At 49.5% G+C, this 25724-nt stretch overlaps 1 protein-coding gene across 1 annotated transcript; it reads right to left on the reverse strand.

Moving 5' to 3' along the window:
* Nucleotides 1–352: 352 nt before the first annotated feature.
* On the reverse strand, nucleotides 353–25724 carry EXOC3L4 (exocyst complex component 3 like 4). Its single transcript, XM_030004771.2, has 12 exons — nucleotides 25167–25724; nucleotides 23192–23596; nucleotides 18911–19562; nucleotides 15820–15937; nucleotides 14635–14760; nucleotides 13289–13389; nucleotides 11219–11314; nucleotides 8907–9021; nucleotides 6732–6854; nucleotides 5875–6027; nucleotides 4768–4889; nucleotides 353–2673 (listed from the first exon to the last, which is right to left on the reverse strand). The coding sequence occupies exons 2-12, from the start codon at nucleotides 23544–23546 to the stop codon at nucleotides 2511–2513; spliced, it is 2124 nt and encodes a 707-aa protein (XP_029860631.1). The 5' UTR covers nucleotides 23547–23596; nucleotides 25167–25724; the 3' UTR covers nucleotides 353–2510.

Here is a 25724-nt window from a genome sequence, read left to right on the forward strand (position 1 = left end):
AGAGCACAGCCCTTCCTCTCTCCTTGCTCGGGTGTCTCCAGGATCTGCTCCCGCAGCCCAGACGGAGCATCCTTCTGCGCGAGGGGGGACCCCTGCTCCCCACCCGCCCTGGAGCTCCCTCTCCGCTTGCATGGCTATTGGGGCAGGACGGGGACTGAACCGTAGTCTCGCCCTAATGGGTTTAACCTTAAACTGGTTTGCTCAAGAGCAAGCAGCAGGAGAGGAGCATCTCCCAGAGGAAGCAGGCTGCGCTCCTGCCGCTGGCTCACAGGATGCCAGGCTCCAGGATCCAAGTGTCCCAGGAGAGGCTGTGACAAAAAGCAGGTCATTGTTCCCAGCTTTCCTCCATGACTTCAGGGTAGCAACTTACTTTTATTAGAAAACAGAAGCCAAGTGCCTTATCTAATCCCAGGGCCAGACAGCTGGAGCCTGAGGAAAGGCAGCTGCTTTGTGGAGACACTGCCAGTAAAATAATAAGATTGAAAACCCAGTATACATTTAATGCGCTTGGGAAAATTTCTGTGCCACAGATGCCTTGTGTGAGGTGCTTGGATCAGAGATGCATACAGGGCAGAGGGAAATTTCTGATGCACAAAAACTCCCACTGAGGCTTTAGTGCCTCAGATCCTGCACTTCTCTGAAAAAACAGTATTAGATATCTCAGACTGAAGATGCAAAAGTTGAAATCCCCTTTTTGTCTCTCCCACTTAGTCAATGCTTTTGACATTAAATGTAAACCTCTCAGTGCTGATGCTCTTCCTTCCCCTCTGCTGGGATGGGGGATGTAGCTCACACACCCATGGGGTAATCCAGGGCTCCCTGCTTGCACCATGTCCCCAGGACAAGGAAGGGGAGCTCCAAAGTGTTCCTGAGCTCTGCACACCTAACGGGAGATGCAGATGATATTTTACTTCTCCTTCTCCATAGCAAATACAGAGAGTCACCAAGCCGAGGATTTGCAGGAATTGTCATGAGCTGTATTGAAGAATGATGCAGGGCAGAAAATTCCTCCCAGGATTTCCTGCCCTCAAGCTTTCAATTTATACCCGATATTTCAAAGCCATCTTTAGAAAAACACTTATCTTGACTGTGGAGGTAGCAAGTCTACCTTAGATAAATTTTCATATGATGATTGTGAATTAAAGGTGCATTCTGTATTTCTTATCCATCAGAACAGCTCCCTTGGCTTGTCACCAGCACCTGCTGCTCACCCGGGCTGAAATTTATACTGGTGCAAACCACAGCAAAAGAAACGAAATATGCTCACTACTGATGCTCGAAGCTCTGCAGCAGACAAATTAGTGTTCAAGGCTATGCCATGTCCACATTTATCACATTAATTGATAGATCGTAAACATGTCTCCATACAGAGTCTTGGATTAATTCTTGCAGAGGGCAACCTAAAGGATAAATTGGATTAAATAAAATCAGATTTGTACGGCCGTAGGCTGCTGGATATCTCTTTTAGTCTCCCCTGCAGATGCTGGATGTAACGCTTTTGATCCCTCACGGAGTTAAACCGGTGGTGTTCTATGTCCATCAATGGGGTGATGCTGGTTTACACCAGATGAGGATCTGATCTGTAGCACTGTGCCTGTCCACCTCACATTAAGTTTCATACCATGGTCAGATTGTACCAGATTTGTTAAAATATGTTTAAACATACAAGAAAATGGACTAGGGGCATGGTGGCCCTTTTCCCCAGGGCAAGGAGGACTCGGAGCCTCCCTCCACATGGCATGTCCGATCCAGACATGTCTGCCCACACAGAGAGGCTGTGATGGCATGAACAGGTCTTCGGTCCAACAGCAGTTTTGCAAGGCAGCCCATGAATGAGGAAAATCTGCTGAAACACCAGAAGGGCCACAGGGTCCATCCTAGAGCGCAGAGCAGTCCATGCGCTACGCAGCCCAACTGTGGGGTTTGGTTACCCTCCAAGGTTTTCCTCCTTGGGCAGGTAGTGGTTTGTGGCATCAGGTCACAATGTCACCAACCTTGTGTCATGCCAGCTCAGCCAGCTGGTTCACAGGGGAGGAAATAAGACTTGGGCACTACCACATCCCTGCCCAAGCTCTGCCCCTCAGTTGCTCAGGGACACTAATTATGAAGGAGGCTCTTGCTCTGCTGCTGTATAATTATGCAGTGCACAGTCCAAGCCTTGATATAGCTCTGAGTGAACTCCTTTTGGTTTTCTCCTGTTCTCTAAAAAGAGACTCAAACTTGGACCAAACAACAGAGCAGCCTCCTAGCAATAAAATCTGTATTGAACACAGCGTGGACACAGTGCCTGGAGTTGCTGCCCAGGAGCTCTTGCAGGAGGTCAGTGTCTTGGCACGTCTGTTGCCTTTGGTTTCTGAACTCGGGCTAGCAAGTTCAGAAAACTACTTCTTTTCCCACGGCCGTCAAAAAGTTTCATTTGCAGAGGAGCGAGGTGGGGTAGCAGATTTTGGATCGTGCCGTAGAGGCAGCGTAGGAGGAGGGAAGATGCTGGCTGCTGTTTTGGTTCTGTTTTAGAAGCAGCTGATGGACACCGGGGCATCAATTTCAGCGAAGAGCGTGCTGTCCTCCCTACCGTCGGGGCTCTCCAACACACGGTAGCCTTGCCGGAAAATTGCCGCTCTCCTGGCGCGCCCCAGCCCCCGGAGCGCGAGGACTGCCAGGACGTGCTCCTTCCTGCAGAAACCAAACAAGACCTCGCTCAGTCCTGGCAAGAAAAACCAGCCCAGAGGTAAGCAACCAACAACCATGCCGGAGGCGGAGTGAGGCCATGGCAAAGCGCTGGGGAACGTCCCCTCACCGCACTGGAGGAGCCACCAAGACGGGGGTCTGCAGCCGCCGGAGGTACCGAGCCAGCGAGCATCAGCTCCTAACGCTCTGCGCTGGTGGGACGCACTCCTGCTGCTGGAGCTTTGGGGAATTTCCTCCTCCGTCTCCACACACACGTGATGTCTTTTGCAAGTTTTCCTGAGAGGCTGCAGACCTTTTATTTAATGATTATTTTGAGTTGAGTAATGGAAGTGCTAATATTTAGGAAGCTGACAGGCATTAATTAGATGAGAGCTGGGAAAGCCAACTTGGAAACATACCCTGTTCCAGTAATCTTGATATATACAAATTCAGCAACGTCTCCGGGAGCTCAGGGGAAGAATTAACAGAGACCTGAACAGGAAGCAATGCAGGTCCAGCAGGTTCTGCCTTATTTTCCAAACTTAATTGTTAAAAATAGTATTACTTAATAACGGAAAGCCAGGAAACAGATCAACCAAGAGGACCTGGCTTGGGTCTAAGGCTAATGATGAAAAAGTACCACAAATCATAGCCTTGTAAATGGCTTTTCTGCCTGGAAAATTGTCTTCAAGTAGCTAAGCCTGACTAGTCATTATTTACCTCTCCCATCCTTCCCGGAACAGGCACTGCCTCCTTCATCAGCTTAGTCTGGCCACTGGGATTAAGGGTTTGGTTTTTGTTTTTTTTTTGTAGGATACATGTGTTCACCTAGGAAATGACTCAGGAACAATTATTCTTTTTCAAGTCCATGTTTGAAATTCCCCACACAGATAAGCCCGAAGCATAACTGACCCACTTAAGTTAAATATACTTATGAAAAATTTTGAGCCTTAGTTTTGGGGAAAAGAAAATATACTTAATGTCATTTTTTTCTGAATATTTGAGGGTCCACTTCAGTGTTCTGAGCAATTTGTTAAATTTATGGTTTATTTTGATTGTATAACTGTTATCCAGCAGGAACTGTGTAACCCAGTGCAAAAACCTTTGGTCCTTTTCTGAAATGACTCTGATGAAATGGAATTTTTTTGCAAGCTGTACCACTGATATTCCTCCCCAATAGTTGGTAGAAGAGCTGCAGCAGAGGAGGTAACTTCTGATATGCAGCTGCCTAGCCATAGACAGAGCTAGTCACTTTGTTTGTTTACTTTTCCAGTAGCCTTAAATTTTGCAGACGCTGCTTTGGAACAGCAAATGGAAAGTACAAAAGAAAGAATTTGTAATTTATTCCAAAATGTAGTGGTTGTATTGAGGGCCTTTCAGAAACTGTAGCTGAACTGTGTCAATGTGTGCTGCACTTTGAGGTCTGAGCCTGGGAACAGGGGACAAACTATTTGCTCCAAAGCTGGAGCCTGTAAATTGGCAAGCTGGGCTAATACTGGTAATGAACTGAAAAGCAACCTGGAACTTTACAGTGAAACAAGGTTCATTTGGAGCAATAAAATGGTATCCAGTGATAGGATGCAAGGGAATGGTTCAAAGCTGTGTCAGAGGAGCTTTAGACTGGAGATTAGGAAGCATTTCTTTACCAAGAGGGTGGTCAAACACTGGAACAGGCTTCCTAGAGAGGTGGTCCATGCCCCAAGCCTGTCAGTCTTTAAGTGGCATTTGGACAATTAACAACATGCTTTAACTTCTGGTCAGCCCTGAAGTGGTCAGGCAGTTGGACTAGATGATTGTTGTAGGCCTTTTCCAACTGAAATATTCTATTCTATTCTATTCTATTCTATTCTATTCTATTCTAAAATGAAAATGCTTTTGAGGTAACTTGTGTGCATTATAAGACCCAGCAGACAGGGGAAAAAAGAGAAAGGATACAGTCATAGAGAAAGAAAAATAAGGCGGGATTCCCCCTGTTGCTGGCACCTCTAACATGTAGCTACTAGCAGAGAAGAGAAGCTGAAGAGCTTGGCCAAGGCATGGGGCGAGCTCGTGCTGTTTGGGATGGAGCCCAGCAGTTCTGGCATCTGCCATTTCATGTACCTGATATCTGGATAATCCTGACACAGCTCCTTGATGTACTCCTTGATCCTGTCTTTTTTCCTCTCCCCAATTATATTGGCAATGTGGTGTATGGCGGGAAGAAGCCAGTCAGAGTCAGAGCCCTGCAAACAAGGAGGCATACGGGGATGTCAGGGGGGAGCACGGCACCTGCAAAATGCCTTTTTACCTGCAGTGCGGAGCACAGCAGCAGGATGCTTTTACTGGTGTAAGACAGTACTGCTGCGGGCTGGACAGGCTGCCCTCGGGTGGGCAGCGTGCTGCTGGGGGGCAGCAGGATGCTGGCCGAGGCAGCGCTGGGCGGCGATGGCAAGGTACCCCCGGGAGCTCCGCCGGGGCCTGACTCTGCACTCCCCGGTGCTCATGAGCACCCCAGCTAGCCAGACCCCGAGCAGGGCGTTGTGGTTGTAGTCTGGCACGGCAGCGGATGCCAGAGACTTCACCTCCTGGTGCCTGATAGTTTCGTGTGCTTCATTTCTGAGAGGGATCTGCCTCAGTGGGACTTGGTGCCCCGGACACCTGACCTTCTGCAAAATCCAATTAATTCGACTTTGGCTTCCCTGAAAATCCCAGGCTGATGTTGCCTAGTCACAAAACACACCAACAGCCACAATTTTCTCCCCATCACCCTCCTGCCTGCAGACTGTGTGCCTGGATGGACCTTCTCGACGGATTCATCTCCCTGAGCTGTACTCAGGGTAGGGATCCTTCGGAGACAAGGTGCATCCCATGGCCCAAGGGAACACACGCAGCAGGAAGTTGCCACGGGACGCGTGTGATCCTACAGCACACAAACCATCCTACGCAAAGTGCCCGTGCACCTGGAAGTGTGTTAAAACACCGTGCGCTGCAGTCGGAGAGCTGCCAGCTGAGCACGCACAAGCCACTAGTGCAGAGTGGCCGCCGGGCTGGAAGTCCACGCCATGAACCTGCAGTAACCACCTCGCTTGCTGTCTTTTAGGCATTTTTACATTTCTTGAGGCTTGCCCTCCTCGAGAGCCTGCCGCCTCAGTCCCCGGGAAGCCAAGCAGGGATATTGCACCTCTGGGAACAGGGAAGTCAGGGGATGCCAGGAGGGAACTAACATACCTGATCAATGAGTGTATTATTAAGGATTCTGGCTTCCTGGTTCATCTTTTCACTCACTTGCTGCTGTGTCTCCGCATTCATTTTCCGTCTGGGTTTGATGACCTGCACAATGTATTCCCTCACCACGTACTTATGAATATCACGTAGAAGTTCCTGTTTAAAAAAAGAAAGCCTCATGGTTTTTCTGTGGTTCTCATGCAAGGCCACAGCAGTGAGAGAGGGCAGGGGAAGCCTTTCGGTCTTTAACAGCAGCCAAGGGCGTGGAAGAGATACACGAAGGCAGCACACCATCAGCACACGCTGCCCAGGCCAGCCCTGCCGAAGGGAGCTGGCAGCTGGCAGCCCCTTGCTCCAGCAGACAGCAATGGCAGTGCCCAAGGGAATGCCATGGAAATACTCCTCACTCTGAAATAGCCCATAATTTTGTGTTGGCAGGTTGGGTCCTCAGTAGCAAAGGGCAATATTTAGGATTGTTTTAAAAGTAGGTTTTGATGGTGCTTGCAGATTTAAAATATAAAGCTGTTGTCACCTCCCCATTTATTTCAAAACTACATAGATGTGAAAGGAGCATATAAGCCTATGACTCATGGAATTATAATGTTCAGTGGTAACGTTCACCAAAGCTTTTTATTCCTCTTTGAAGAAATCAGTTCCCGTATTTAAACTACAGAAAGGAAAGATGTTGCTTATGCTCACATGTAAGTATGGTAGTAGCTGAACTCCCCCACAGGAACAGTCCCCACAATTATAAACAGCCCCTGACGCTGAAAAGGAGTCTGCAGATCAGACCACAGCCTGCAAATGACAGTGGGACCCCCCCAGCATCACTGCACCCCGGCATGGGATCAGCCGCCTACCTGCCCCATGGGCTCCCTCATGTGCTGCAGGTACTTGGAGAACTGCGAGACTGCCAACGCCAGCGAGTCCGGCCTTTCCGTTGCCAAAATCCAGTCCTTGGTGAGGATTTTCTTAAGGAGTGGCTGAAAAAAAACCAACTCACTGATGGCACCAGTAATATTCAGACTAGCTGATGCACTAGCTGAAGGCACCCAGCTGTAAGCCTGCTCGGGGGCCTTGAACCAAAAAGCACAGAGCACCGACTGCGCACCCACTCTGCGTGAAGACTCACCAGGAATTAGGCACCAAGGGCACAGAGCAGGCTGGGTTTCTCTCTCCACCCCAGGGAATTCAGACCCGCACCTTCCCTTTCTGGGTAGGCACCCCAGTGCAGACAGGAGAAGCATCACTCCCTGAGCAGGAGATGCTTTGGCATTAAAGGCTTACTTGGGACACCTCATTTCCTTGCTCTGTACCACCTTCTAATCTACCAGCTATATTTCTTTAGGTAAATAAATTTGTATCCCTACTGTATGGATGAAGAAACAGATGTGAATGTTAATCAGATGAAACTCAGGCATGGCTAGAACAGGCTGTGGTATGCAACCAGGTATGCTAGTGTTAAATGGGTTTGCACCAGCTATGGCCATGACAAGTCACTTGGTAGTAAATCTGTTGGAAATCAGCCCAGTAATCCATCACCCCTCCAGTCTTCTCCACACAGAAATCAAGCTCCTCTTGCTCACAGCACTTGCAGGGGGCTGTCTCTACTCCCTCCAGACCCATGTGTCTGCACAAAATCTCACTGGGATTTTCCTTCCGCTCATGGCTCTGATGTGGTGGGGGGGAATAGCAGCTGGGAGCATCCCCGACTTGATGCCTCATGGTCACTGATGATGTGGGAGTGATGGCACCATTTCCCATCTGCCCTGCGTTCAAGGTGCTCTGACGAAGTGTCCCCAGTGGGCTATTTCCCTTGCCAGGTCCCTAGAGCTAACGTGCCTCCACATAGAAACACAGCAATATCTGCTAAAGGCTTCTGGTGGCACCTGGAAGAGACTCCTCTAAGGGTCAAATTCAAAACATCCCTTCTTTGACACATCCCCTTTGTACTTTTCTCCTCTTAGGTCTCAGGATCTCTGTCTTTAGGCTCCTGGCAACCTCCTTCCCAATTATTTCCCCCACTTGTGCCCTCCCGCTGTGCTCCCAGCCTGCTGGAGGGCTGTTTAGAAATGCTTTCCCTTGGCTGCTCTCAGTTCTCACGGCATTTCGGGTCTCTTGCTCAATGCCTTGGCTTGACTCCGTCCTTGCCTGCCACTTAGGCTCTGAGACATGCTCTGCAGTCACTGGAAAGTCCCCTTGGCCAGGCGGGCTTGGCTTAGATTGGAGCAGTTGCGTGACTGTCTTGGTTTCTGAAAGTTATGCTTGGTGATTTAAAAAGTGAATTAGGAAGAGTGAAAAGGGGTGGCACCAAAGCTTAATTTCCCCCATCTCTTGTGTTGTACCAGCTAGGGCTAGTGGACCCCCAGCTGGCTCAGAGCAGAGCTGGGAAGCACAAACTGCGTTGCAGCATGTTGCCTTATAGGCCTCTTAACATAAGTTAAGCTGATATCAGAGCTTTATCAGCTGATACCAGAGCTTTAGCATCCTCACACTGAAAGAATCAGTATTTCTTCACCATGGAAACAGCCTGGAAAAATCACCTCTGCCAGGATGAATTCTCTCCTGTCTGAAGAGGTTGATAACAGACCATGATGGCAGATCTACAAATAAGTAAGAGTAAATCAAAGTCCTGAAAAATCCAAATGTTGAGATAGAAGGAAAAATGTCCCACTGGTGGTGTCCAGCTGACTTCTCCGGTGCTTCACTATGGATAAGGTTTCCCTGACTGCTTTGCCTGACATGCTGGAAGACACCCTTTTTTTTTTAGTTGCCATTGTACTAAAGTTAAACAGCTTGACTAATGTATCATTGCTCATAGTAAAAAACTCCCAGGATGCTGGAAGTGTCGCTTTGGGTTAAGGAGGATTTCTGTGAATGTTAGGCACAATGCATTTTGGAGGGACCATAATGTCATGCACTGCAAAATGAGGTCTAGTTGGCAAGACAAGGGAAGTGCAATGGTCCTCAGCTGCTGCAGTGGTCCTACACATACCCCTTATATTTAGGAACTAATGTGGCCAAGATCCTCTTACCTGTGCTTTTGTTCTTAATTTATTTAAAAAAATATTTGTGAAGTTCCTTGTCAGAGCTGCCAAAATCTTCTGCAGTTCCTCAGTGTTGACTTTAAAAACCGTTTCTAACCCTGACCTAGAGAGAGAGAGAGAGAGACACCACCAATGGGTTAACGTTAAAATGTAAACTATTACACTGTCCTAAGCATTTTATCCAGATTGGCATCTTGGGCATTATTTTTAAATAAATTTGCACATCTAGTACTTCCTCTTGGAAACACTTAATGGGTCAAAGTAAAAACTCTTTTTGCACAATCCTATACACTGAAAATTAATCACAACTGAGTAACTGTGCCTAAAAAACCACCTATTTCGTCATCAGGTGGGACAATTCAACCATGCAGAGCAGTTGCGTAGGCTGGTTACTTTTTCACTTGAGCAACACTTCTGCTAAATGACGGCCAGGTGTCTGAGAGAGCACAGAGGGGCTTATGGGGTAAGAGAGAAATAAATAATAAAGCCAAAGAAGGGAAAGTTGCTGACCCTTCCTCCCCCAGAGCCCGGCTAACTCACTCCACGCAGCGTCTATCAGCAGCAGCTGGGACTGTGAACTACAGAAGTGGAAACCTGTGGAATTTCCTAGGGACAGTGTGTACTTCTGCAAGGTTTCACACTGATGAGGATGAAAACACGACTTCTGAGAGGTTAATGAAATCCCCAGCAGTATGCACGGGTTTTGGGGGCATTGTGAGCTCCTGGCTTTCTTCTCACTTTCCATCCCTGCCCTGCTGAAAGAGTCTGCGGGGGGAACTGAGGCAGCACCGCCAAAATGCTAGTGGTCCCCGAGCTTCCCTGGACGTGCCACATCCACTGCTGTGACCACAGAGCACGGCGGGTTCCTGCCGCTGCCTGGTAGCTAGTTTATATGTCTGAGGCTGCCCAGGCAGGACTACAAAACACCCAACAGTATCCCTCTTGCCCCAGGCAGGGGGGTCAGGTCCGTAACTCCTGCTGAACACCTGAAATCTGGGTCCAGCATCCACAAAATCATGCTGTTAGGTCACCTACCTCTGCCCAGCAACTCATCACCCCAGGCTGACGAATACTTAACCCGACTCAGGAATAAACCCCGCGGAGCCAACCCACCACCCGAACGCCTGCCAGCTCCCTGCCTGGGGCTGGCTTCCCCCTTCACCACCTCTCCAGTCCCCAGCGGGGAATGGCAGAGCCATTTTCCGCAGGGGCAGGAGGAGGCAGAGAGAGCCGGCTCCTCGGCGAGGTTAGCATTGCTGGAGAGACCGTGCCATCTAGAGACTTGCCGACGGTAGTGCTCACTGCGGCTGGAGCCGTCGGCTCCCGTGAGACACTGCAACGCGGAATCCTCTGCATCCCCTGAATAACATTTGGCGTAGAGCATCCCCGCCGCAGGCCGGGCCAGGCAGCGATGCAGCGGCACGGGCTGGAGATAACAACCCGAGCTTTTTGGTGGCCAGACCCCGGGCGTTAGCGCCGCGCCGGTTGGCCTCCGAAGCACCACATCTGCACGGCAGGGATGACCCCAGATGCCGAAGAGCCCCTGGGCCTCGGTGGACCGTGTCCCCGCGTGGCTGCAGACGGCCCCCCCCGGGGCAGGTGCTGTACGAACAGCCTCGGTCCCCCGCGGCGCTGGCACAGGGGGGCTGCAGCGGCTGCGCCGGCGGCCGCGCGGTGGGACCTGCGAGGTCTTCGTGTGCCACGGCACTGGGCTGATGGACCAGACCCCGCGGCACACACTGACTGGCACCATCCTGCTTACAGGGAGAGTCCCTCTCCTGGAAGCACTCTTTGATAGTCAGAGCTGGTGGGCATACCTGTTCATCGGAGGCCTTTTCAATGGATGGCTTTAAATAACTAATTCATAACACAAGCAAAGCCCTAGAAGTTCCTGCTGCCAGCAGCGATGGCAGGGGTTTATTTGCAGGTTGAGTGCTTTCACAGAGTTTCCTCCAGCCCGGTGCCAAAAGCAGCCTTCAAACCGTGTTGCTGGGTTTATACTGCTAACCTCCAGGACAAAAAATGAAAAAAACCCCCCTCCTCTGAGGCTGAAAAAGATGGGCTGAAAAATGAGTTTAAAGCTTTCACGCAAGCACTGGATCCAACCCTGCTTCCGTCTCTTCACCCTTGTGACTTTTATCTGCATCTATTGGGGAACATCCCCCCGCGAGGTGAGGAAGGGCTGGAGGCTGAGCACCCAGTGGTGCACCCCAAGGAGACCTTGGTCTTTCCTTTCCGGGCACTGCCACCCTCCCGGACCCCAGCAACGCGGCAGCTCTGCTCAGGGAGAGCGGACTTACGCCAGGTCGTGGAAGCTGTTGACGTAGGCAACGAAATAGGGCGCAAAGATGGGGCTGTCCCGGGCAGTGCTCCACGCCACGAACTCCTCCCCGAACCTGCGGGAGAAGACACACGGGTAACGCTAACGGTGGGGGTACTGAGGATGGCTCATCTGCGTACACGGCGATGTCAGGAGATACCGGTGGCTGGCCCAAACTGTCCCCTCTGTATGCGGACGTGTTTTTTCCAGCTGTCATAACATGCGTGTGCATTGGAGGGGAATAGATGGTAGATAATTATGGGTTTAGGGTGCGCTCGCCTGAGTGGGCACACAGCACTTTTGGAGAGATGCCAGGGATCTCAGCACGCCAAATCTCTGACTTTACCTCACAATGAGGGATTAATTGTGGCCGTGGTGCTCAGGGTCATCGGTCTGGTCCTTCATTTCTCTGGCTTTTGGGGCAATATAATATGTGTCCTCTTAAGCACACAAGGAAAGGATTTACCTTAGGGCTGATTTTACAACAGAAGGTGAATAGGAACGGGGCAGCATTTCCCCCCCGTAATCCTAGCATGGTGTGTTAGGTAGCTGTTTTCTGTGTAGCACATCTTTTAGGGTTTTGACAGCTGTTCTACACCCAGACCTGCACTGCTGGCAGGAGGCTGCATGCTCAGGCAGGTTTTGCCTGGTGGTCCCATTCTTTGTCAGGGTAAAGGAACCTGCTCAGGCCAGCCTCAGCTGCTTGTATCTCAGGTTTGTTTAAGAAAAAGCTTAAGTTTCAGTGACCCTTTCATCTGGGAACCCTTGCTGCCCTGGCTTGCATTTTACACCAATTTTGTTTTAAAAAAAAAGAAAAGGAAAAAAAGAAAAAATAATTTAAAAAGAGAAAAAAGAAAAAAGGAAAGAAAAAGAACAAAGAAAAAGAGAAAAAAGAAAAAAGGAAAAAAAGGGGGAAAAAGGAAAAAAATAAAGAACAGAACATTAGTACTGGGTTTCTCCTTCAAAACCCAGGCAGACTTCAAAGCCAAATAGCTGGTTTGAACTACCCTGCTCACTCAGGGTATGGGAGACAAATGTGGACTGCTGGCCTACTAGACATGAGGGTTTAGAAGGGAAAGCATTGCCTTTAGCACACTTTGGACACCTGCCATGCCCTGGGTTCACAGTCTAAGAAAGGAGTGCTCGGGCTCCTTACCCTCACTCCTGCAAAACGTCTACTAGCAAACCCTCCACGCAGCACCTGCCAGAGGTGGGAAACTTCAAAGGTTAATGCGAAATTACTTTTAATCTTGTTCAGAGTTGATTCATGTCGCACAGCCTTTCTGTTCTGTAGATTGCTGCTCCGGCAAGCGGCCATGAACCCCGCAAAACACAGCCCCACTGGAGAGGTCAGACAGCGTGTTGCTGTGCTGGGACCCTCTGCGAGCCAAAAACCTTCCCTGGAGCATTCCTAAAGCATGTCGCAGGGGGTAAGAGCTGACGCCATAACTCGGGGACTACCAAGCAGAAAACTGTCATTTCAGCAAAGGTGCAGGGTCCCGTGTCCTTTGGACAATGGGTAAATTTTAGAAAGACTCAGAAGGCAGACCAGCTATATGTTTTGCCCGGGTGTAACAGAGAGGGTCCCATCAGCCACTTCTATGCCCACAGCCACAGCATGCAGAAGAAAACCCTCTTGGCAGGACTCACCCTGGGACACATAGATGATGTTTTGGGCAAGCAGGCTCTGGGTCTGGGGGTCCATAACTTGCCCATGGCTGCAGCTGCAAGCAACCAGCATCCAATACCGCAATGGTCCCAGATGGATGGGACCACAGTGGTCCCATCCCTTTCCAGCCAGCAGCTCCTTCCTGGAGCGCTGACCTCAGATTTTGGGACTTGCAAGAGTCCCATCTGGGTCTATTTATGACTCCCTCCAAGTTGTTTTGCAGCTTGCTCATTATTGGGCTCATTGTGATCTCTAATTCTCCCAGGAGCAGGCCTGTGCCTGCTCAGTGCCAGGTCTGGCCCACTGCATGGACCTTTTCCCTGCTTTTTTACCAATGTGGGACTCATTTGGAAGGAATACGCTCCCCAGAGCGGCAATGACCTTGGTATGAATTCGTGCAGCTCTGCCAGGCACAGCTCAAGTATTTTCATTTCCAGGCTTCTACTGATTGCTCCAGATATCTTCATGTGCTCCCCGATGATCTAGAAAAGGGCACAGAAAAACTCCAGTGAATGGGACAAGCACAGGCGAAACATCCTTCACAAGGTTCTCATGCAGCTTTAGTTAATAAAAATGACTCGCCTAGCAAAGGAGGAAACAGCTGACTTGTTGCCAGGTGGTTTTCATTATCCTCTGGCAGTTTTAAAAATAATAATCCAGAATGGGCCAAGAGGCACAAACTGATTTGTGGCATAATCATTCATCCCTAAAGGCCCAGTGTCCTTCCGCTGTCTGAGCGTGAGTTAGACGCAGCGTTGACTGGAGCCCCAAGCTGCCCTGGTGCCATCCTCTTCTTTTGGGGTGATTTGCTAGAGAGGCCAATCCCCAACCCAATGCCCAAGAGGAGCTGATCTGTCCCCCTGTCCTCATGGTGAGGGTGGCTATAAGCACCATCCCTGGGGGCTCACACAATCCCCCTCCCCAGGAGTGACACCGGGGCCACACAGAGGGTCGGCCGTCACCCCGAAATCGTGCTTGCACTGGGACTCCTCCCTAATTCCCATTCCCACAACCCCGGCTGCCTCTCCGGAGTGAGGCAGGCTGCTGTCCCGCTCTGGCGCTTCTTGAGGCATCCTACCCATCTGCTAATCCAATTCAGACCTTCCTTCCCGGTGATCACACAGCGTGTAATATTCCTCTATGGAAAAAGAGTCACGGCGGCAGGCAAAACTCTTTGATTTTCTTTCTTTTTCTCTCCCTCTCTTTTTTTTGGTATTATTTAATTGAAATGACTCAACCCTTTGAGTGAGGAGAATGAATCCAAACCCCTCCTGGATTTATTACCCTGTAGTCCCTAAAGCTAGCAGGAGCTTTTGTTTTTTGTACTGTTTAAATTGGAGTGGCTGTCACTGCCTACGGCCTTTCCGTGGCTGCCACAGCCCCGGGACAAAGTCACTCTTTCAGCCAAGGGGTTTTTCTAACAAACGTTTTCTTTCTGCCTTTTTCTCCCTCTCTCTTTTTTCTTTTTAATCAAAGAGATTTAAGGACTTTAAAATCAGTTGCCTATTATGTTGCTGACACAATTGACAGCAGGTTTAATTTGCAGCTAGAAGGCAAGCAGGAGAGCTAAAAGTTGTAATAAATGGCATTTTCTGCTCTAATGTATTCTGCCAGTGCGTGACTAACATAAATTATCACAGGAGGCAGTACCTCCATGCCAGAAGGTAACAATCCAGTTTCCCTGGAGCCACAGAGCCCCCGACACTTTGCCCCAGCTAATTAAATACCGTTTGAATATCAAAGGAGACCGAGGAGTGGTAGAGGTTTTCCTTCACTTCTGGATGAACTTCCTTCTCCCACTTCTCCGTGACCTCCAGTCGCAGGATGTTTCCAAAATAGCTTTTGATTTTCCCCTAAATGTTAAATGTAGGAAGGAAACATGCAGCTCAGGATAACAAAGCAAGCATGAGTAAAGCGGCTCGCTGTGTTTTGCTCTGTCGGCATGTGTGTAAGGCTCACGCATGCGGTACGGAAAGGTAGGCAGAGTCAAAGGTCTTGCTCCAGACGCTGTCGGTCTACACAGGATTTCGGGAAAAATCAGGAGCTGTGCTGTGTGGGGGCAAGGTACTCCCAAATCAAGGGAGAATCATTCTCTTGGCAGGGAAATAGTGTCAGCTGTTTGACTGGTTGGTTGCAAAGTCCTCTAGCACGTGTAGTGCACAAGGTCAGGATTAAAGATCAAACCAGTCCTTTCTGGTGGTACAGCCGCTCAGGTAAGTGGCAGCATTGTTCAGTCCTGGCTGATAAATCCACCTTTTTGCCGGTGAAACAAAATGATCCTTCACCAGCACAATGGAGCAATACTGATTTTATTCAGCTGGGTACCTTGAGCTCACCTTGAGCAGTGCCCTGTTTCAGAAATGGTTTGCAAGAAGATGTCTGAGCACAGCAAAGAGCCAGGAAAGCACGTAGTCTCACACAGGGTCCCAGCCAAGGACGGCAGAACGACAGCAGCAGAAGGGGCTTCCTAGGAGGAGCTCAACCATGGGGAGGTCCTTTGGCAGGGACATGCCCAAAGTTGTCTGCCTATAGCAAACCTCAGATGTGCTGGAGGAGAACACACGCTGCGAAAGTAGCAGCTAAAATGCCTTTACATCTAGCTTTGCAATGCGTTCAGTCTGAGGAAGCCCAGCTATGACCTTTTGGTAAGCCTCTGCCATACTGTATGGGTCTGGTACAGTCCCTTTGGCTCTGTGATCACCCAGGTTCAGGCCCATGGCCTGCTTCGGTCCCTGAATTGGTGTTCAGGACTTTTCTGCTTTTGATTAAAGGCCGCTCTGCATGGTGCTGGCAGGACTCAGCACCTGGTGGGGCTAGAAACCATGATGCAGCCATCCAAGACCTCTGCCCTGGAGGCTGGGGCTCCCATACCTTCCCTGGGGGGCACGTGGGGACAAGGACAAAACTCTCACCTTTGCGGAAGCGATGTAGTCATTTTTCAGTTTATCCCAATCAGCTGGTGTTAACAGCAGGGACAGGTTTTCTGTCTTAACTTCTGGTTTGAGATCGGGGTGACCCAGAAAGAGTTCACTGGAAAGATTCAAATGAACAAATTATGTTGCCTCGGAGTGTGAGTAAACTGATGGAATATTCATGTGGCATGAGCTACATAATTATTAAGCCGTGAGAAATATACTTAAAGCTTAAATTGCGATGCTTGTTTTCAAGCTTTAACAAGAAAATCTTTCCTTGCTATTCAAAATCCTAATTATTCAAAATCAAAATGATCTAAGGTTCCAGCCCACCTTAGAAATCATGAGACTTCTGAGTTGTTTGGACATGAAAAGTGCTATGAGAATTTACTTTTTTAAATAAACAACCTGAAGCTGATTCATTTGACTACAAGCTTGCAAAATGCCTTTCAGGGTAATTCCTGTAGCAGCGTGCTGCTTTGGAGTTAGCTGATCTCCCTGGCTCCTCTCCGGTGTCACATCACAGCTTATGTCATCCTGTTATTTTTCCCTGTGCGTTATCCCTAGGAAGGGGAGGTGGCAGAGCAGGTCCTGCTCTGCGCAGGGCAGCCTCTGGAAGGCATTCCCATGCCTGGGACACGGGCCATGGCAGCACCACGGTTCCTCCGCAGATGGAAGCCGTGGGTGGACCTGCAGCTACAGAGTCTGACTCCAAAGTGCACTCAGCTGACACGCAACTTTTCCACTCACTTTCCTCTGGATTGTGGTGTAATGAGGCCAGCTGATTAGCGGGGAGGCAGGGAAAGGGAAGGAGTGATTGTGTTTCTCCCTCTGGGGCGAGAAACCCATTATTAGCCCGTACAATTGAATGTGCTACCCTTGCAATCTGCCATGGACCGTGGAGGCATTGCGTCTTTCAGGGTAATGAAAGTGGAGAGCAGAAAGAAGAAAATATTCATGCACTTGATGACTGTTGCAAGCAGTCACCTGGTTAGCAGGGAACACAGCGGCCATGTCCTACACACAGCCTGCTCATTTGCCCAACCACCAAAAAGCGTTCCCATTGCCAAACCAGCGTCAAGCCCACGGTTAGGTTTGGATCCAAGTGAGGATTGCACTGTACAAGGTCAGGCTGGTGCAGAGTGACTGACTGCTCAGCAGAAAAAAAGCTCAGCATGCTGATAGTGTCCTGGAGTCAATGTTCAGATTTCCCAGAGAGGTACATCTGCACATGTGGAGCATTGCACAGCCCAGCTGCTGCAGAAGTCTGCTGTTCATTTAAAAGGACACCACAGATTTAAATACAAACTCTCTGCCATGACTGAAATGACTGGCTCAAATGTATACTCGAGGAGCTTATTCCCCTCTTCTTTTTTTCCCAGCTGTTTGAATTGTAGCATCGATAATGAGTTTGGGTCAGACAGTTTCTTCTTTTTTGGGATGGGTCCCAAGAGGGGATGAAGTTCTTTGAGAATGAGAATATCAAATGGAAACAGCCCATCCCAGCAAGGTGATTGCCAGCAGTGCCCAAAACGCTGCAACTCTTAATAAGCTCTTTCTCAGCAAGTTAGAGAAATACGATGGGGGCACTTTGGTGCGGAACCAGGCTGCTGAAGCTTGTTTCTTCCCCTGTCTCCTGCAATGTTGGGGTGCAGTACAGTTCGCAGGGGCTGGGGACATGCAGGAATTTCCCTCCAGATGAGATCAGCAGAGACACATGAGGGAGGACAATGGGTGGGAGTGTCACTCCCATAGCGGTCCTGCCATAATGCTGGTCAGCCAGTGCCGTGATGCTGAGGGGGTTACACACATGTCGTCACAGTCACCACACTGTAAATGGGGTTTTGGGAGCAACTGGACAAGTTCACAGAAGAAATCTGTTGAGGGCTGTTCAAAACAAAGACCATCTGCAGTACAAATGATCCTGACCCCAAAGCTACCCCAGGCTAGGAGTGCTCTGGGCAAGTGTTGCTGCTGCTTGCCCTGCTCCTCCACTGCCCCTTCCCTGTCCATTTTTGCCCACTCTTTGACTCAGTGTCGATACTCCTGCCTTCACTCCCTTTTTTGTTTGTTTGAGGGGTGCCAATTGGTTTGCGTTTGTCCCTTCCTTGGTTCAGGCCATTCCTGGAGACCAGCTACTGGGGCAGACACCATTTTGCTTTGACGTGGCTGTTTTTACATGTTCATTACCAGACCCAACTCCTGTGGATGTTGCCTCTCTTCTCCTTCCCACCCCACTGCGTATTTCTGTTGGGTTTTAGTCTGGGAGATCTCTGGGGCTGGGATGATGGTCTGTGGTCTAGCCCAGTGAACAACTGAGGACAAACAATGCCTGGACCTTCTACAGGTGCCTATCTTAGATGTCTCCTTTGGCTGTAAAAGGAGGCAATGTCCAGCATCACAGTTTTTACTGTTGTTGTGCAGAATTCCTGCCTTTACTCCCACATGCAGAGGGTGCCCTGAGGATGGTGTTTGATACATCTATGCAGCTCCTAGAATATTTTAGTCACCCCTGAATTACAGGGAGCTTTAAGAGGTCCTAAAAAACATGGACCTCCCATTCAACTAGTGGACACGTCTGAGCCAGAGCCTTTGTTTTACTGTGGCTAATTCCACATGGTGTTGTCTCGGCACCTCCTTGAGACAACTCTGACCCCTGAACATGGAGGGTAACGTGGCCTGTTTCCAAATGCATCACAGTTTTAATTAAAAAGGAAGAAGGCAGGGCTCCCCCACAGGTCCCTCCCTGTGCCTGGAAAAGTCACCGAGCAGCTGCTGGACCTTGCAAAATATTTGCAGAAAAGGAGCAAGTTTATCAGAACTGCAAGGAGGAGATTCCTGGCATGTGAGAACAGCAAGTGGGAGAGGGGAGGAAAACAAGGTAATTTAGATCTGTGAAAAGCAGTAAGGGTTTTATTTACAAACCTTTGTCCCCACCTATTAATAAATTAGCTATCTGGCTCTACTGTAGAAGAGACTGTGTTTCTTCCTCACTCAGGAAACTGAAAATAGCTTGGTGGTTTCGAAGCACGCTGTGGCCCTGCCGGTCTCTGGAAGAGGCTGAAGCAACGTGGCAACTGCAGCATCTTACCTGCGGTAGGTGTTGGCCACCCAGTCGAGTAAGGTGTAGAGCTCATTGAATTCCAGCGGTCTCTGGGAGAGATCTTGCAAGTGTGAGGCAATGGCCTTGTGAAAAGCCTCCACATACGTGTCACACACCTGGTACTCCTCCGGATAGCACTTTTTTACTGATAACTTGATTTTCAGTAAGTCTTCACTCAGGTGTTTCTGGAGGAATCCTAAGTGGAGATCAAGCCAAGAACTCTCTTCTTCCTTCGATGCCATGGGTATCCTCAGGACTCTTTTTCTAGCACTCTCGTTGATAGCTTCCCTCCACTCCTCCCTCCACCTTCTGGGCGTGCCAAGCAAGTCCGACCCAGGACCAGCAGCGTTGCCTGTGTTAGGATGAGCTGCTTCTTCACAAGCAATTAAAGTCACCAGGGAGGTCAGCATAGTGTCCTCTACAGTGGGATGCTCCAGCGTTCCCACCACAATGGACTGGATCGCATTTGTGATAGAGTTATAAAGCAAATCCACATCCTTGGATTTCCGTACAAATTCCTGGGGGTTATCTTGGTATTTCTCAGCATCCCGTTCAGCAATAGTCTCATCTTCCAAGTACCTGATGCTTGCAAATGCTTCCAAAAGTTGCCTTTTCTGAATAAGTTCATTGATTTCCATTACTGCAGAAAGAATGGGGGGAAGGGGTTGGGACAAAGCAGGCATTAGGTGATTGACAGGTTGGTAACAGGACAAGATGCCTCACAGGGAGGCTTGCAGGGCTGCTTTGAGTAGCCAGGTCCCAGCAGTGCCCCTGAGACTGACCCCCCTCGTCTCTCCACCTCCTGTTTGACACAGGAGAGGAAAGCAACGGAAATGCAATCACTGCAAATTGAGCCACATCTTTAAACTACTGGTTTCGGTGGTAGGAGATATCCAAAAAACTGATTATAGCCCTGCAGGAAAACCTCAAGCAACGGCTAATGAGGCTGCGCAGAGGGACGCTGGGGTCTCAGGCTGCATAAAACCGCCTCTGGCTCTGCCCCTCTGTTAATGTGGAGCTGAAGTGGGACTGGCAGCAGGGACAGTTTGGGATATACCCTACCAGCAGGATTTCCTTTAACACAGATACCCTTGTTTCCCAGCATACCAGAGTGCCCAGCACACTCTGCTGCTGAATTGGCCACGGCGGCGCAGCCCAGCTCTGGCATCTCTGGCTTGAAAGGGCATTTCACTGTGTTGCCCAAGAAGGCAGGGAGAGTGCCCAGGGGTCTGGCTGGAGGGGTGGGAGGGAGCACAGCAGGACAGACCCCTTTGGGCCTTCTGAGCTCCCAGGTCAGACATCTCACTGGATGGTCGTGTCTGGCCCCAGCCTACCCACCTGCATGTCCTCCAGAGATACCAAGGCCCTGGCGGAGCGGGATACTGGCTTGGGGATGCTCCTGATGATACGTTTTTGGGAACATTCCCGGTTCAGATGTAACCTTGGGCAAACCCCAGGCTTCCCTCCTGTCTTGATTTTGTGCATTATCGAGTTCTCCTAAGACACGCGATCAACTAATGTCACAGCCAAACTGGCTCTTGCATTTCTGAGGGCTGAGCAAAATGCTAATGCAAACTACAGAGATTGTCGCTGGTGATTTGCATTATGATGACTCCTTGAGATATAGCGACTGAGGTAGCAAGCCAGAGACTGGCCCATTCATGGCTGGCCTCTTAGCTGTTCCAGACATTTAGGAGATGTTCTGTGATTGCTTGTGGTCCTCAGCCTTCTCTCAACAAAAAGAGGGACTTCTGGAGGACCAGAAGCCACAGCTTCTCAGCCCTGCAGTTATTGCAATCTGCAATAACCCTTTGGCTGGGGAGTGAGGACAGTCTCTGGGATGGCGGTCCCGGGGTCCCAGCAGAAGGAAATAGAGGAACTCCAAAGTATGCCAGGTATGTGAAGTTCACCCACCTGTGGTGGTTCAGGGTTGGGTGACCTGGCTGTTCACCACCTCTATGTAAAGCTACAGTCAGATACGCAGCACTGCCTCTCACCGGTGACATTTGTCTTCCAAGCAGTGAGCGCTGCTGTCCCTGGATGATTTTGGGAGGTGTGTGCACCGGAGGGGGATCCAAACCTGCGAGTGCTTTCTCCTGGTGCTCAGGTCGCACGTGGGTTTTCCCTACCTCCTTTGCCTCAGCACCAATACTGGCTGGTGTTGGCTGAGGCTGTGGGAAAGTCCCCAAATAGTGTTACCCCCAAAGTGGCTGAGGTCTACTGACCATTCTTTTTCAATACCTTGCTTGTGCAAGAACCGCTGCCTATTTGCCAGTAACATAAGAAGTATTTGCCATGTGTTGAGGAGATCTAAGAGCACTGTTAGCTTTAGAGAGGCCCCAGGAAGCTCTCACCATCTCCACCATCATAACAGATGCTCTGAACAGGAGATCCCACTGTGATACTGGGCATAAGGCAAATATTAAAGAGAAGGGAAAGGGTATTATTTAGGCATGTGTGGCCACTGCTTCTGGGACATACACATATAAAATGATATGGAAAAATTGGAGAGCACTCAGAGAAGATATGAAGGACTGGTTCATAGCCCCTAATTTATGCCCTTGGGCTTGTCTGCACACAAATTTTATACCATATGCACCAAACAGTCTGTACAGTGTGAGAGTATCTGTATGAAGATGGAAATACACCAAATAACCCAACTATTGATGCAGCATAGAATGCATAGAGCTTTGAGTCCCTATATGGAGCTACAGTTGCTTCCGCACTCAGAGGGGAGGGAGATTGTGCCAATTAACTTAGTCTCTTCTAGATAAATTAATATAAAACCTGTGTTTGCACAAGTGCTTGCAGTGAGAGACTAAAGGAATACATTCTGTTCTGTTTATCAAAGTGAGAAAACACCATTTAATCACCATCTAGGATAATTAGTCAGGGAGGTGATATTGGGTGCTAAATGGATCTTTAATTTAGCAATACAAGATCAGCCAGCTGGTAGTTGAAGGAAGACAATTGAAAGGCAATTAACCATTATGCAGCTTAATGGTGCACATGGTGGAGTCTCCATCGCTTGCCATATTTATCTCAGGATGGGACATGTTTCTGACAGAGCTGCTCTAGTCTAGGCCAATCACGAGTTATTGGGCACAGGATGGGCCTTATTCGTGCAATTCCTCAGCTTGTTTATTGCAGGAGAAGAAAAGGGCTTATGGTAACATTTCCTGTTGCTTCTCATCTAAGAGCCTTTGAGAACAGACTAGCAAAGTTTATGAGATGGGCTCAGATCCAGCTTACCAACCTCACAATGTATCAGTGCAAAGCAGTAAATAACTTCATGGCACAGTAGAGCACATTACAGCAGTGAGACAATGTCAGCCCTTCGATGCCCACGACATCCGATACAGTAGGCCAAAAATTTCTTTCTAGAAATTTAGGCTGAGGAAAGGTCAAGCCATGTTGACCCACCTCAGTCTATCTCCTGGTGCATGCATTGTAGTACCTCAGCCTTGAGAAGGTGGAGAACGGTGCTCAAACCAAGATCAAAGTCGTTGCAGTCTGCCCACACTTGCGGAAAGGTGAGAGCTACACTGAAGGTAGTTAATATAATTTGACTAAGACCTATCTATATAATGCTGACAAAATGCATGAGAGTAACCAGCCTGAGGAAAACAAACTGAACAAATACTTGCAGCACTGCTGTTGTGAGAATAGATGGGAATTCAGTGTAAGAGAGCAAAGCACCTGTGGAGGTCTATTCACAAGGCAGTCCCTAAGATTAGGAACCAAGTTGGAGATGCCGAACCAGATCACATCCAAACCATCTTTTTTCCCCATCAAGGCCCTGCAGCAACTTACAGACTACAGTCTGGCGACCATCAGTCTGAGAGCTGAAGAGCAGAAATTGTCCAGAAGTAAAATGCAGGCAATAGTGTAGGAATAGCCCACACTGCACTTCTAGATATTGTCAGACCAGCAGTTCCCAAACTGTGCTCAGCAGATTGGTGACTGATAAGTCTGAGGGGCGATATGTCCACTGATATGTGAGCTGATAGGTTGATAGGTAGGTTGTTGATATGCTTAAACTAACACGGTGGAGGCCACACAGCAGCATGTTCAGTGACAGGTGATCTGCCCAGGCTGGGCCAGGTAACGCCCCAAGGTGTTTGTGCAAGGGGTGACAGTTGTCTCTGCCCCGTAATGGGATGCCTGTTCTTTAGCACCTCTGTTGGGCGCAAGACTTGCAAAGTGTAAATTACTTGAAGGTTATGTATATCCTGCCAAGCAAATTACACTGGTGGTTATGCTTCTTACCTGAAAGAGGCTTTCCTTGAATGGGCTCTGCTTCTATCTTCTCACCAATCTCCTCCACACCATTACAGATCGTGGTTTTGTTCTCCTCGTAGCTCTTGGAGAATCGCAAAGAAAGTCGTTTTCCTTTCCAAGTGCCGGTACCTTCCTTTCCTTTCTCTTTGTTCAGACTTCGTTTTGATTTCCGGATGCTTAACATTGTTTTAATACCTCTTTCAAAGAACCCACTGTCCCTGCTATGCAAAGTTGGGCTGCTTTGCTCAGAAGCAACCTCCATCTTTTCCTCCCCTGCACTGTTCGTCGGTGAGGCTGGTTCTGAGGTCACGCTCCTTGGGTCTGACTCTGTATTTCTATTCATCTTGTCTTTCAATAAGGAGTTTTCCAAACAGGTTGACAGTAACCACTGAACTGCATAAAACAGCAGAATTAGATGAGATGTTCATAACAGGGTATTACTGTGTGTCCAAAGTCAGTCCTGGACTGAAAATCTGGCCCATCCCTTTCCTGTGCCTAATACAAGGACAGAGCAAGTTGTTCTAGCCTGTAGCTACTGAAACAATCTCTCTAGTCACAGATAGCAGGTGCTGACCTGCTTTTAGCTCTGGAAAGCTCTACTTAACTCCATAAATCAGGCAAGTGGCAGCTATTTCTCCAGCACCAAGGAATCACTAAACGTCAGAGATGATGAAATCTGTGTAAACATACCATTTTGGTTGGTAACAGGATATGTTTTTACTTTCCATTCTTCTAGGTGGATTTCCAGCCATGTAGGAATGATAACCCTTCCTCAGTCTCGCTGAGATGTTGCCACTTTCTGACGTGGATACAGCAACTTTGGGTCGTGCTGCTGCTTCTGCCCTGCTCAAGCCCTGACCTGCTGCTGCTGCTAGAAGGTGGCCCAGGGGTGAGCGGTCCCCGGCTGGTGGCTAAGCTCTGCTCTAGCCCCTTCCACCAAACCCACAGCAATCTCCACACTCCAAATCGTCATGGTTACAGCGCAGGAGGCTGTAGGATGCAGTAAAGGTTCACATCACTCATCCTGCCTCAGAGCACTGCATCCTGGTGTGCTGAGAATGGGTATCTCGAGGGCCAAGCAAGCCCCTGTGTGAGCTGCAGGGGATGCTGCAGGAGATTTCAGATTTCAACAGAAGTGCTCCTGTCAGTGCTGCTGGGCTGTAGTCACATTCCCTGCACTTGCTCAGCTCCTGCCCTGCTGCAGGCAGACTAGCTCCCCTCTGCCCACCCTGAGGACTGGCCCAAGTGCTTGGGAAGGGGAAAGAGACAGAGGTTTTGCCTTCCCTCCCTTGCAAATGGCTCTCAGCAGGTCAGCAGCTAACACGGCCCGCTCACGGGGACATTGTACGTTGCAGAGCTCTGAGGATGGGAAATGTGACATTTCCCCACAGCACGCTCAAGGCAGCTCAGCGATCAGTTTAAATCATTAGAAGCAGCTATTGCTTGAGGTCACCCAGGAACTGCCTGTCTCAGGTCTGTCCAGCTCACAGGAGCCACAGATTGAAATATGATTGCAGCGAACAGACATGTTGGGACTCTGGAAATAGATCTCATCCTTCCTCAGTCCGAGTTTGGTCATTGTTTCGCTCCCTTGCGCATGGTTATTTCACGGGCTATAAACTGGAGGGACTGCATCTTCCCATGGGTTTGTAGTGCTGCTCGCACAGTGGGGCTCAGACCCTGCATCACACCCTCTCAGGGGAATATTTAATCATTCACTGCCTTGCTCAGGAGCTCATCCCATAGCAGCCCATACGGAAGGTGGGAGGGAGAGGAGGACACGCCATTTTCCAGGGATTTCAGTAGGAAGGGGGCTGAGTCCCTAGCTCAGACCCTGCTTGGGGGCTCTGTGGCCAGAGTGGAGCAGCAGCAATGATCAAAGGGGTGAGCTGTGTGGTGGAGGGAGCCAGGGAGAAGGACCACAAAATATGAGCCCACGGGCAAGGAAAGAAGGGATACATACCCCAGTACCAAACGAACTGATCCTCTCCACAGTGGAGCTGGGATAACACAGGCACGATCCACAGAAACCGAGAGCAGCTCTGTGCCACAGGAAATCCTGGGGAGATGGGGTGGTGGGTGGGCAGCTCTGCAGGGCAGGGGTCTGGGGGAGCTCGCCCACCTCAGCTGACTGGAGCAGTGTCCCGCACACCCGGGCCGGCCAAGGGGGTCCCTCTGGGCATGGCGCTGCTCTCCATCCTCCTTTGTCTTCTGGAAAAAGGCTGTTGGAAGTCGAAAAAAAGGCCTGTCCCCACCTGCCCAAGACCGCCAGCAGCTTTGCCTGTTTGCTCCCCAGGAGAGACTCGGGCACTGTTTGATTTTCAGTATGTCTGGGCATTTAAAAGAAGGAAGAGGTTGGGGAGAAATGCTGAATGAGCTCCAAGATTCAAGGTTAATCATTTACCCTACAGACAGAGGTGAAACCAGAGACGCGACAACACGACAACACGGTGAGCTGCTGGGCTGAGCCAGCCTGGGGCAGCTGGGGGGAGAAGGTTTTTGGCACCTGGTCCTGCCCTGG

Source organism: Aquila chrysaetos, chromosome 2, assembly GCF_900496995.4.
Source record: "Aquila chrysaetos chrysaetos chromosome 2, bAquChr1.4, whole genome shotgun sequence".
In the NCBI taxonomy this organism is placed as follows: domain Eukaryota; kingdom Metazoa; phylum Chordata; class Aves; order Accipitriformes; family Accipitridae; genus Aquila; species Aquila chrysaetos.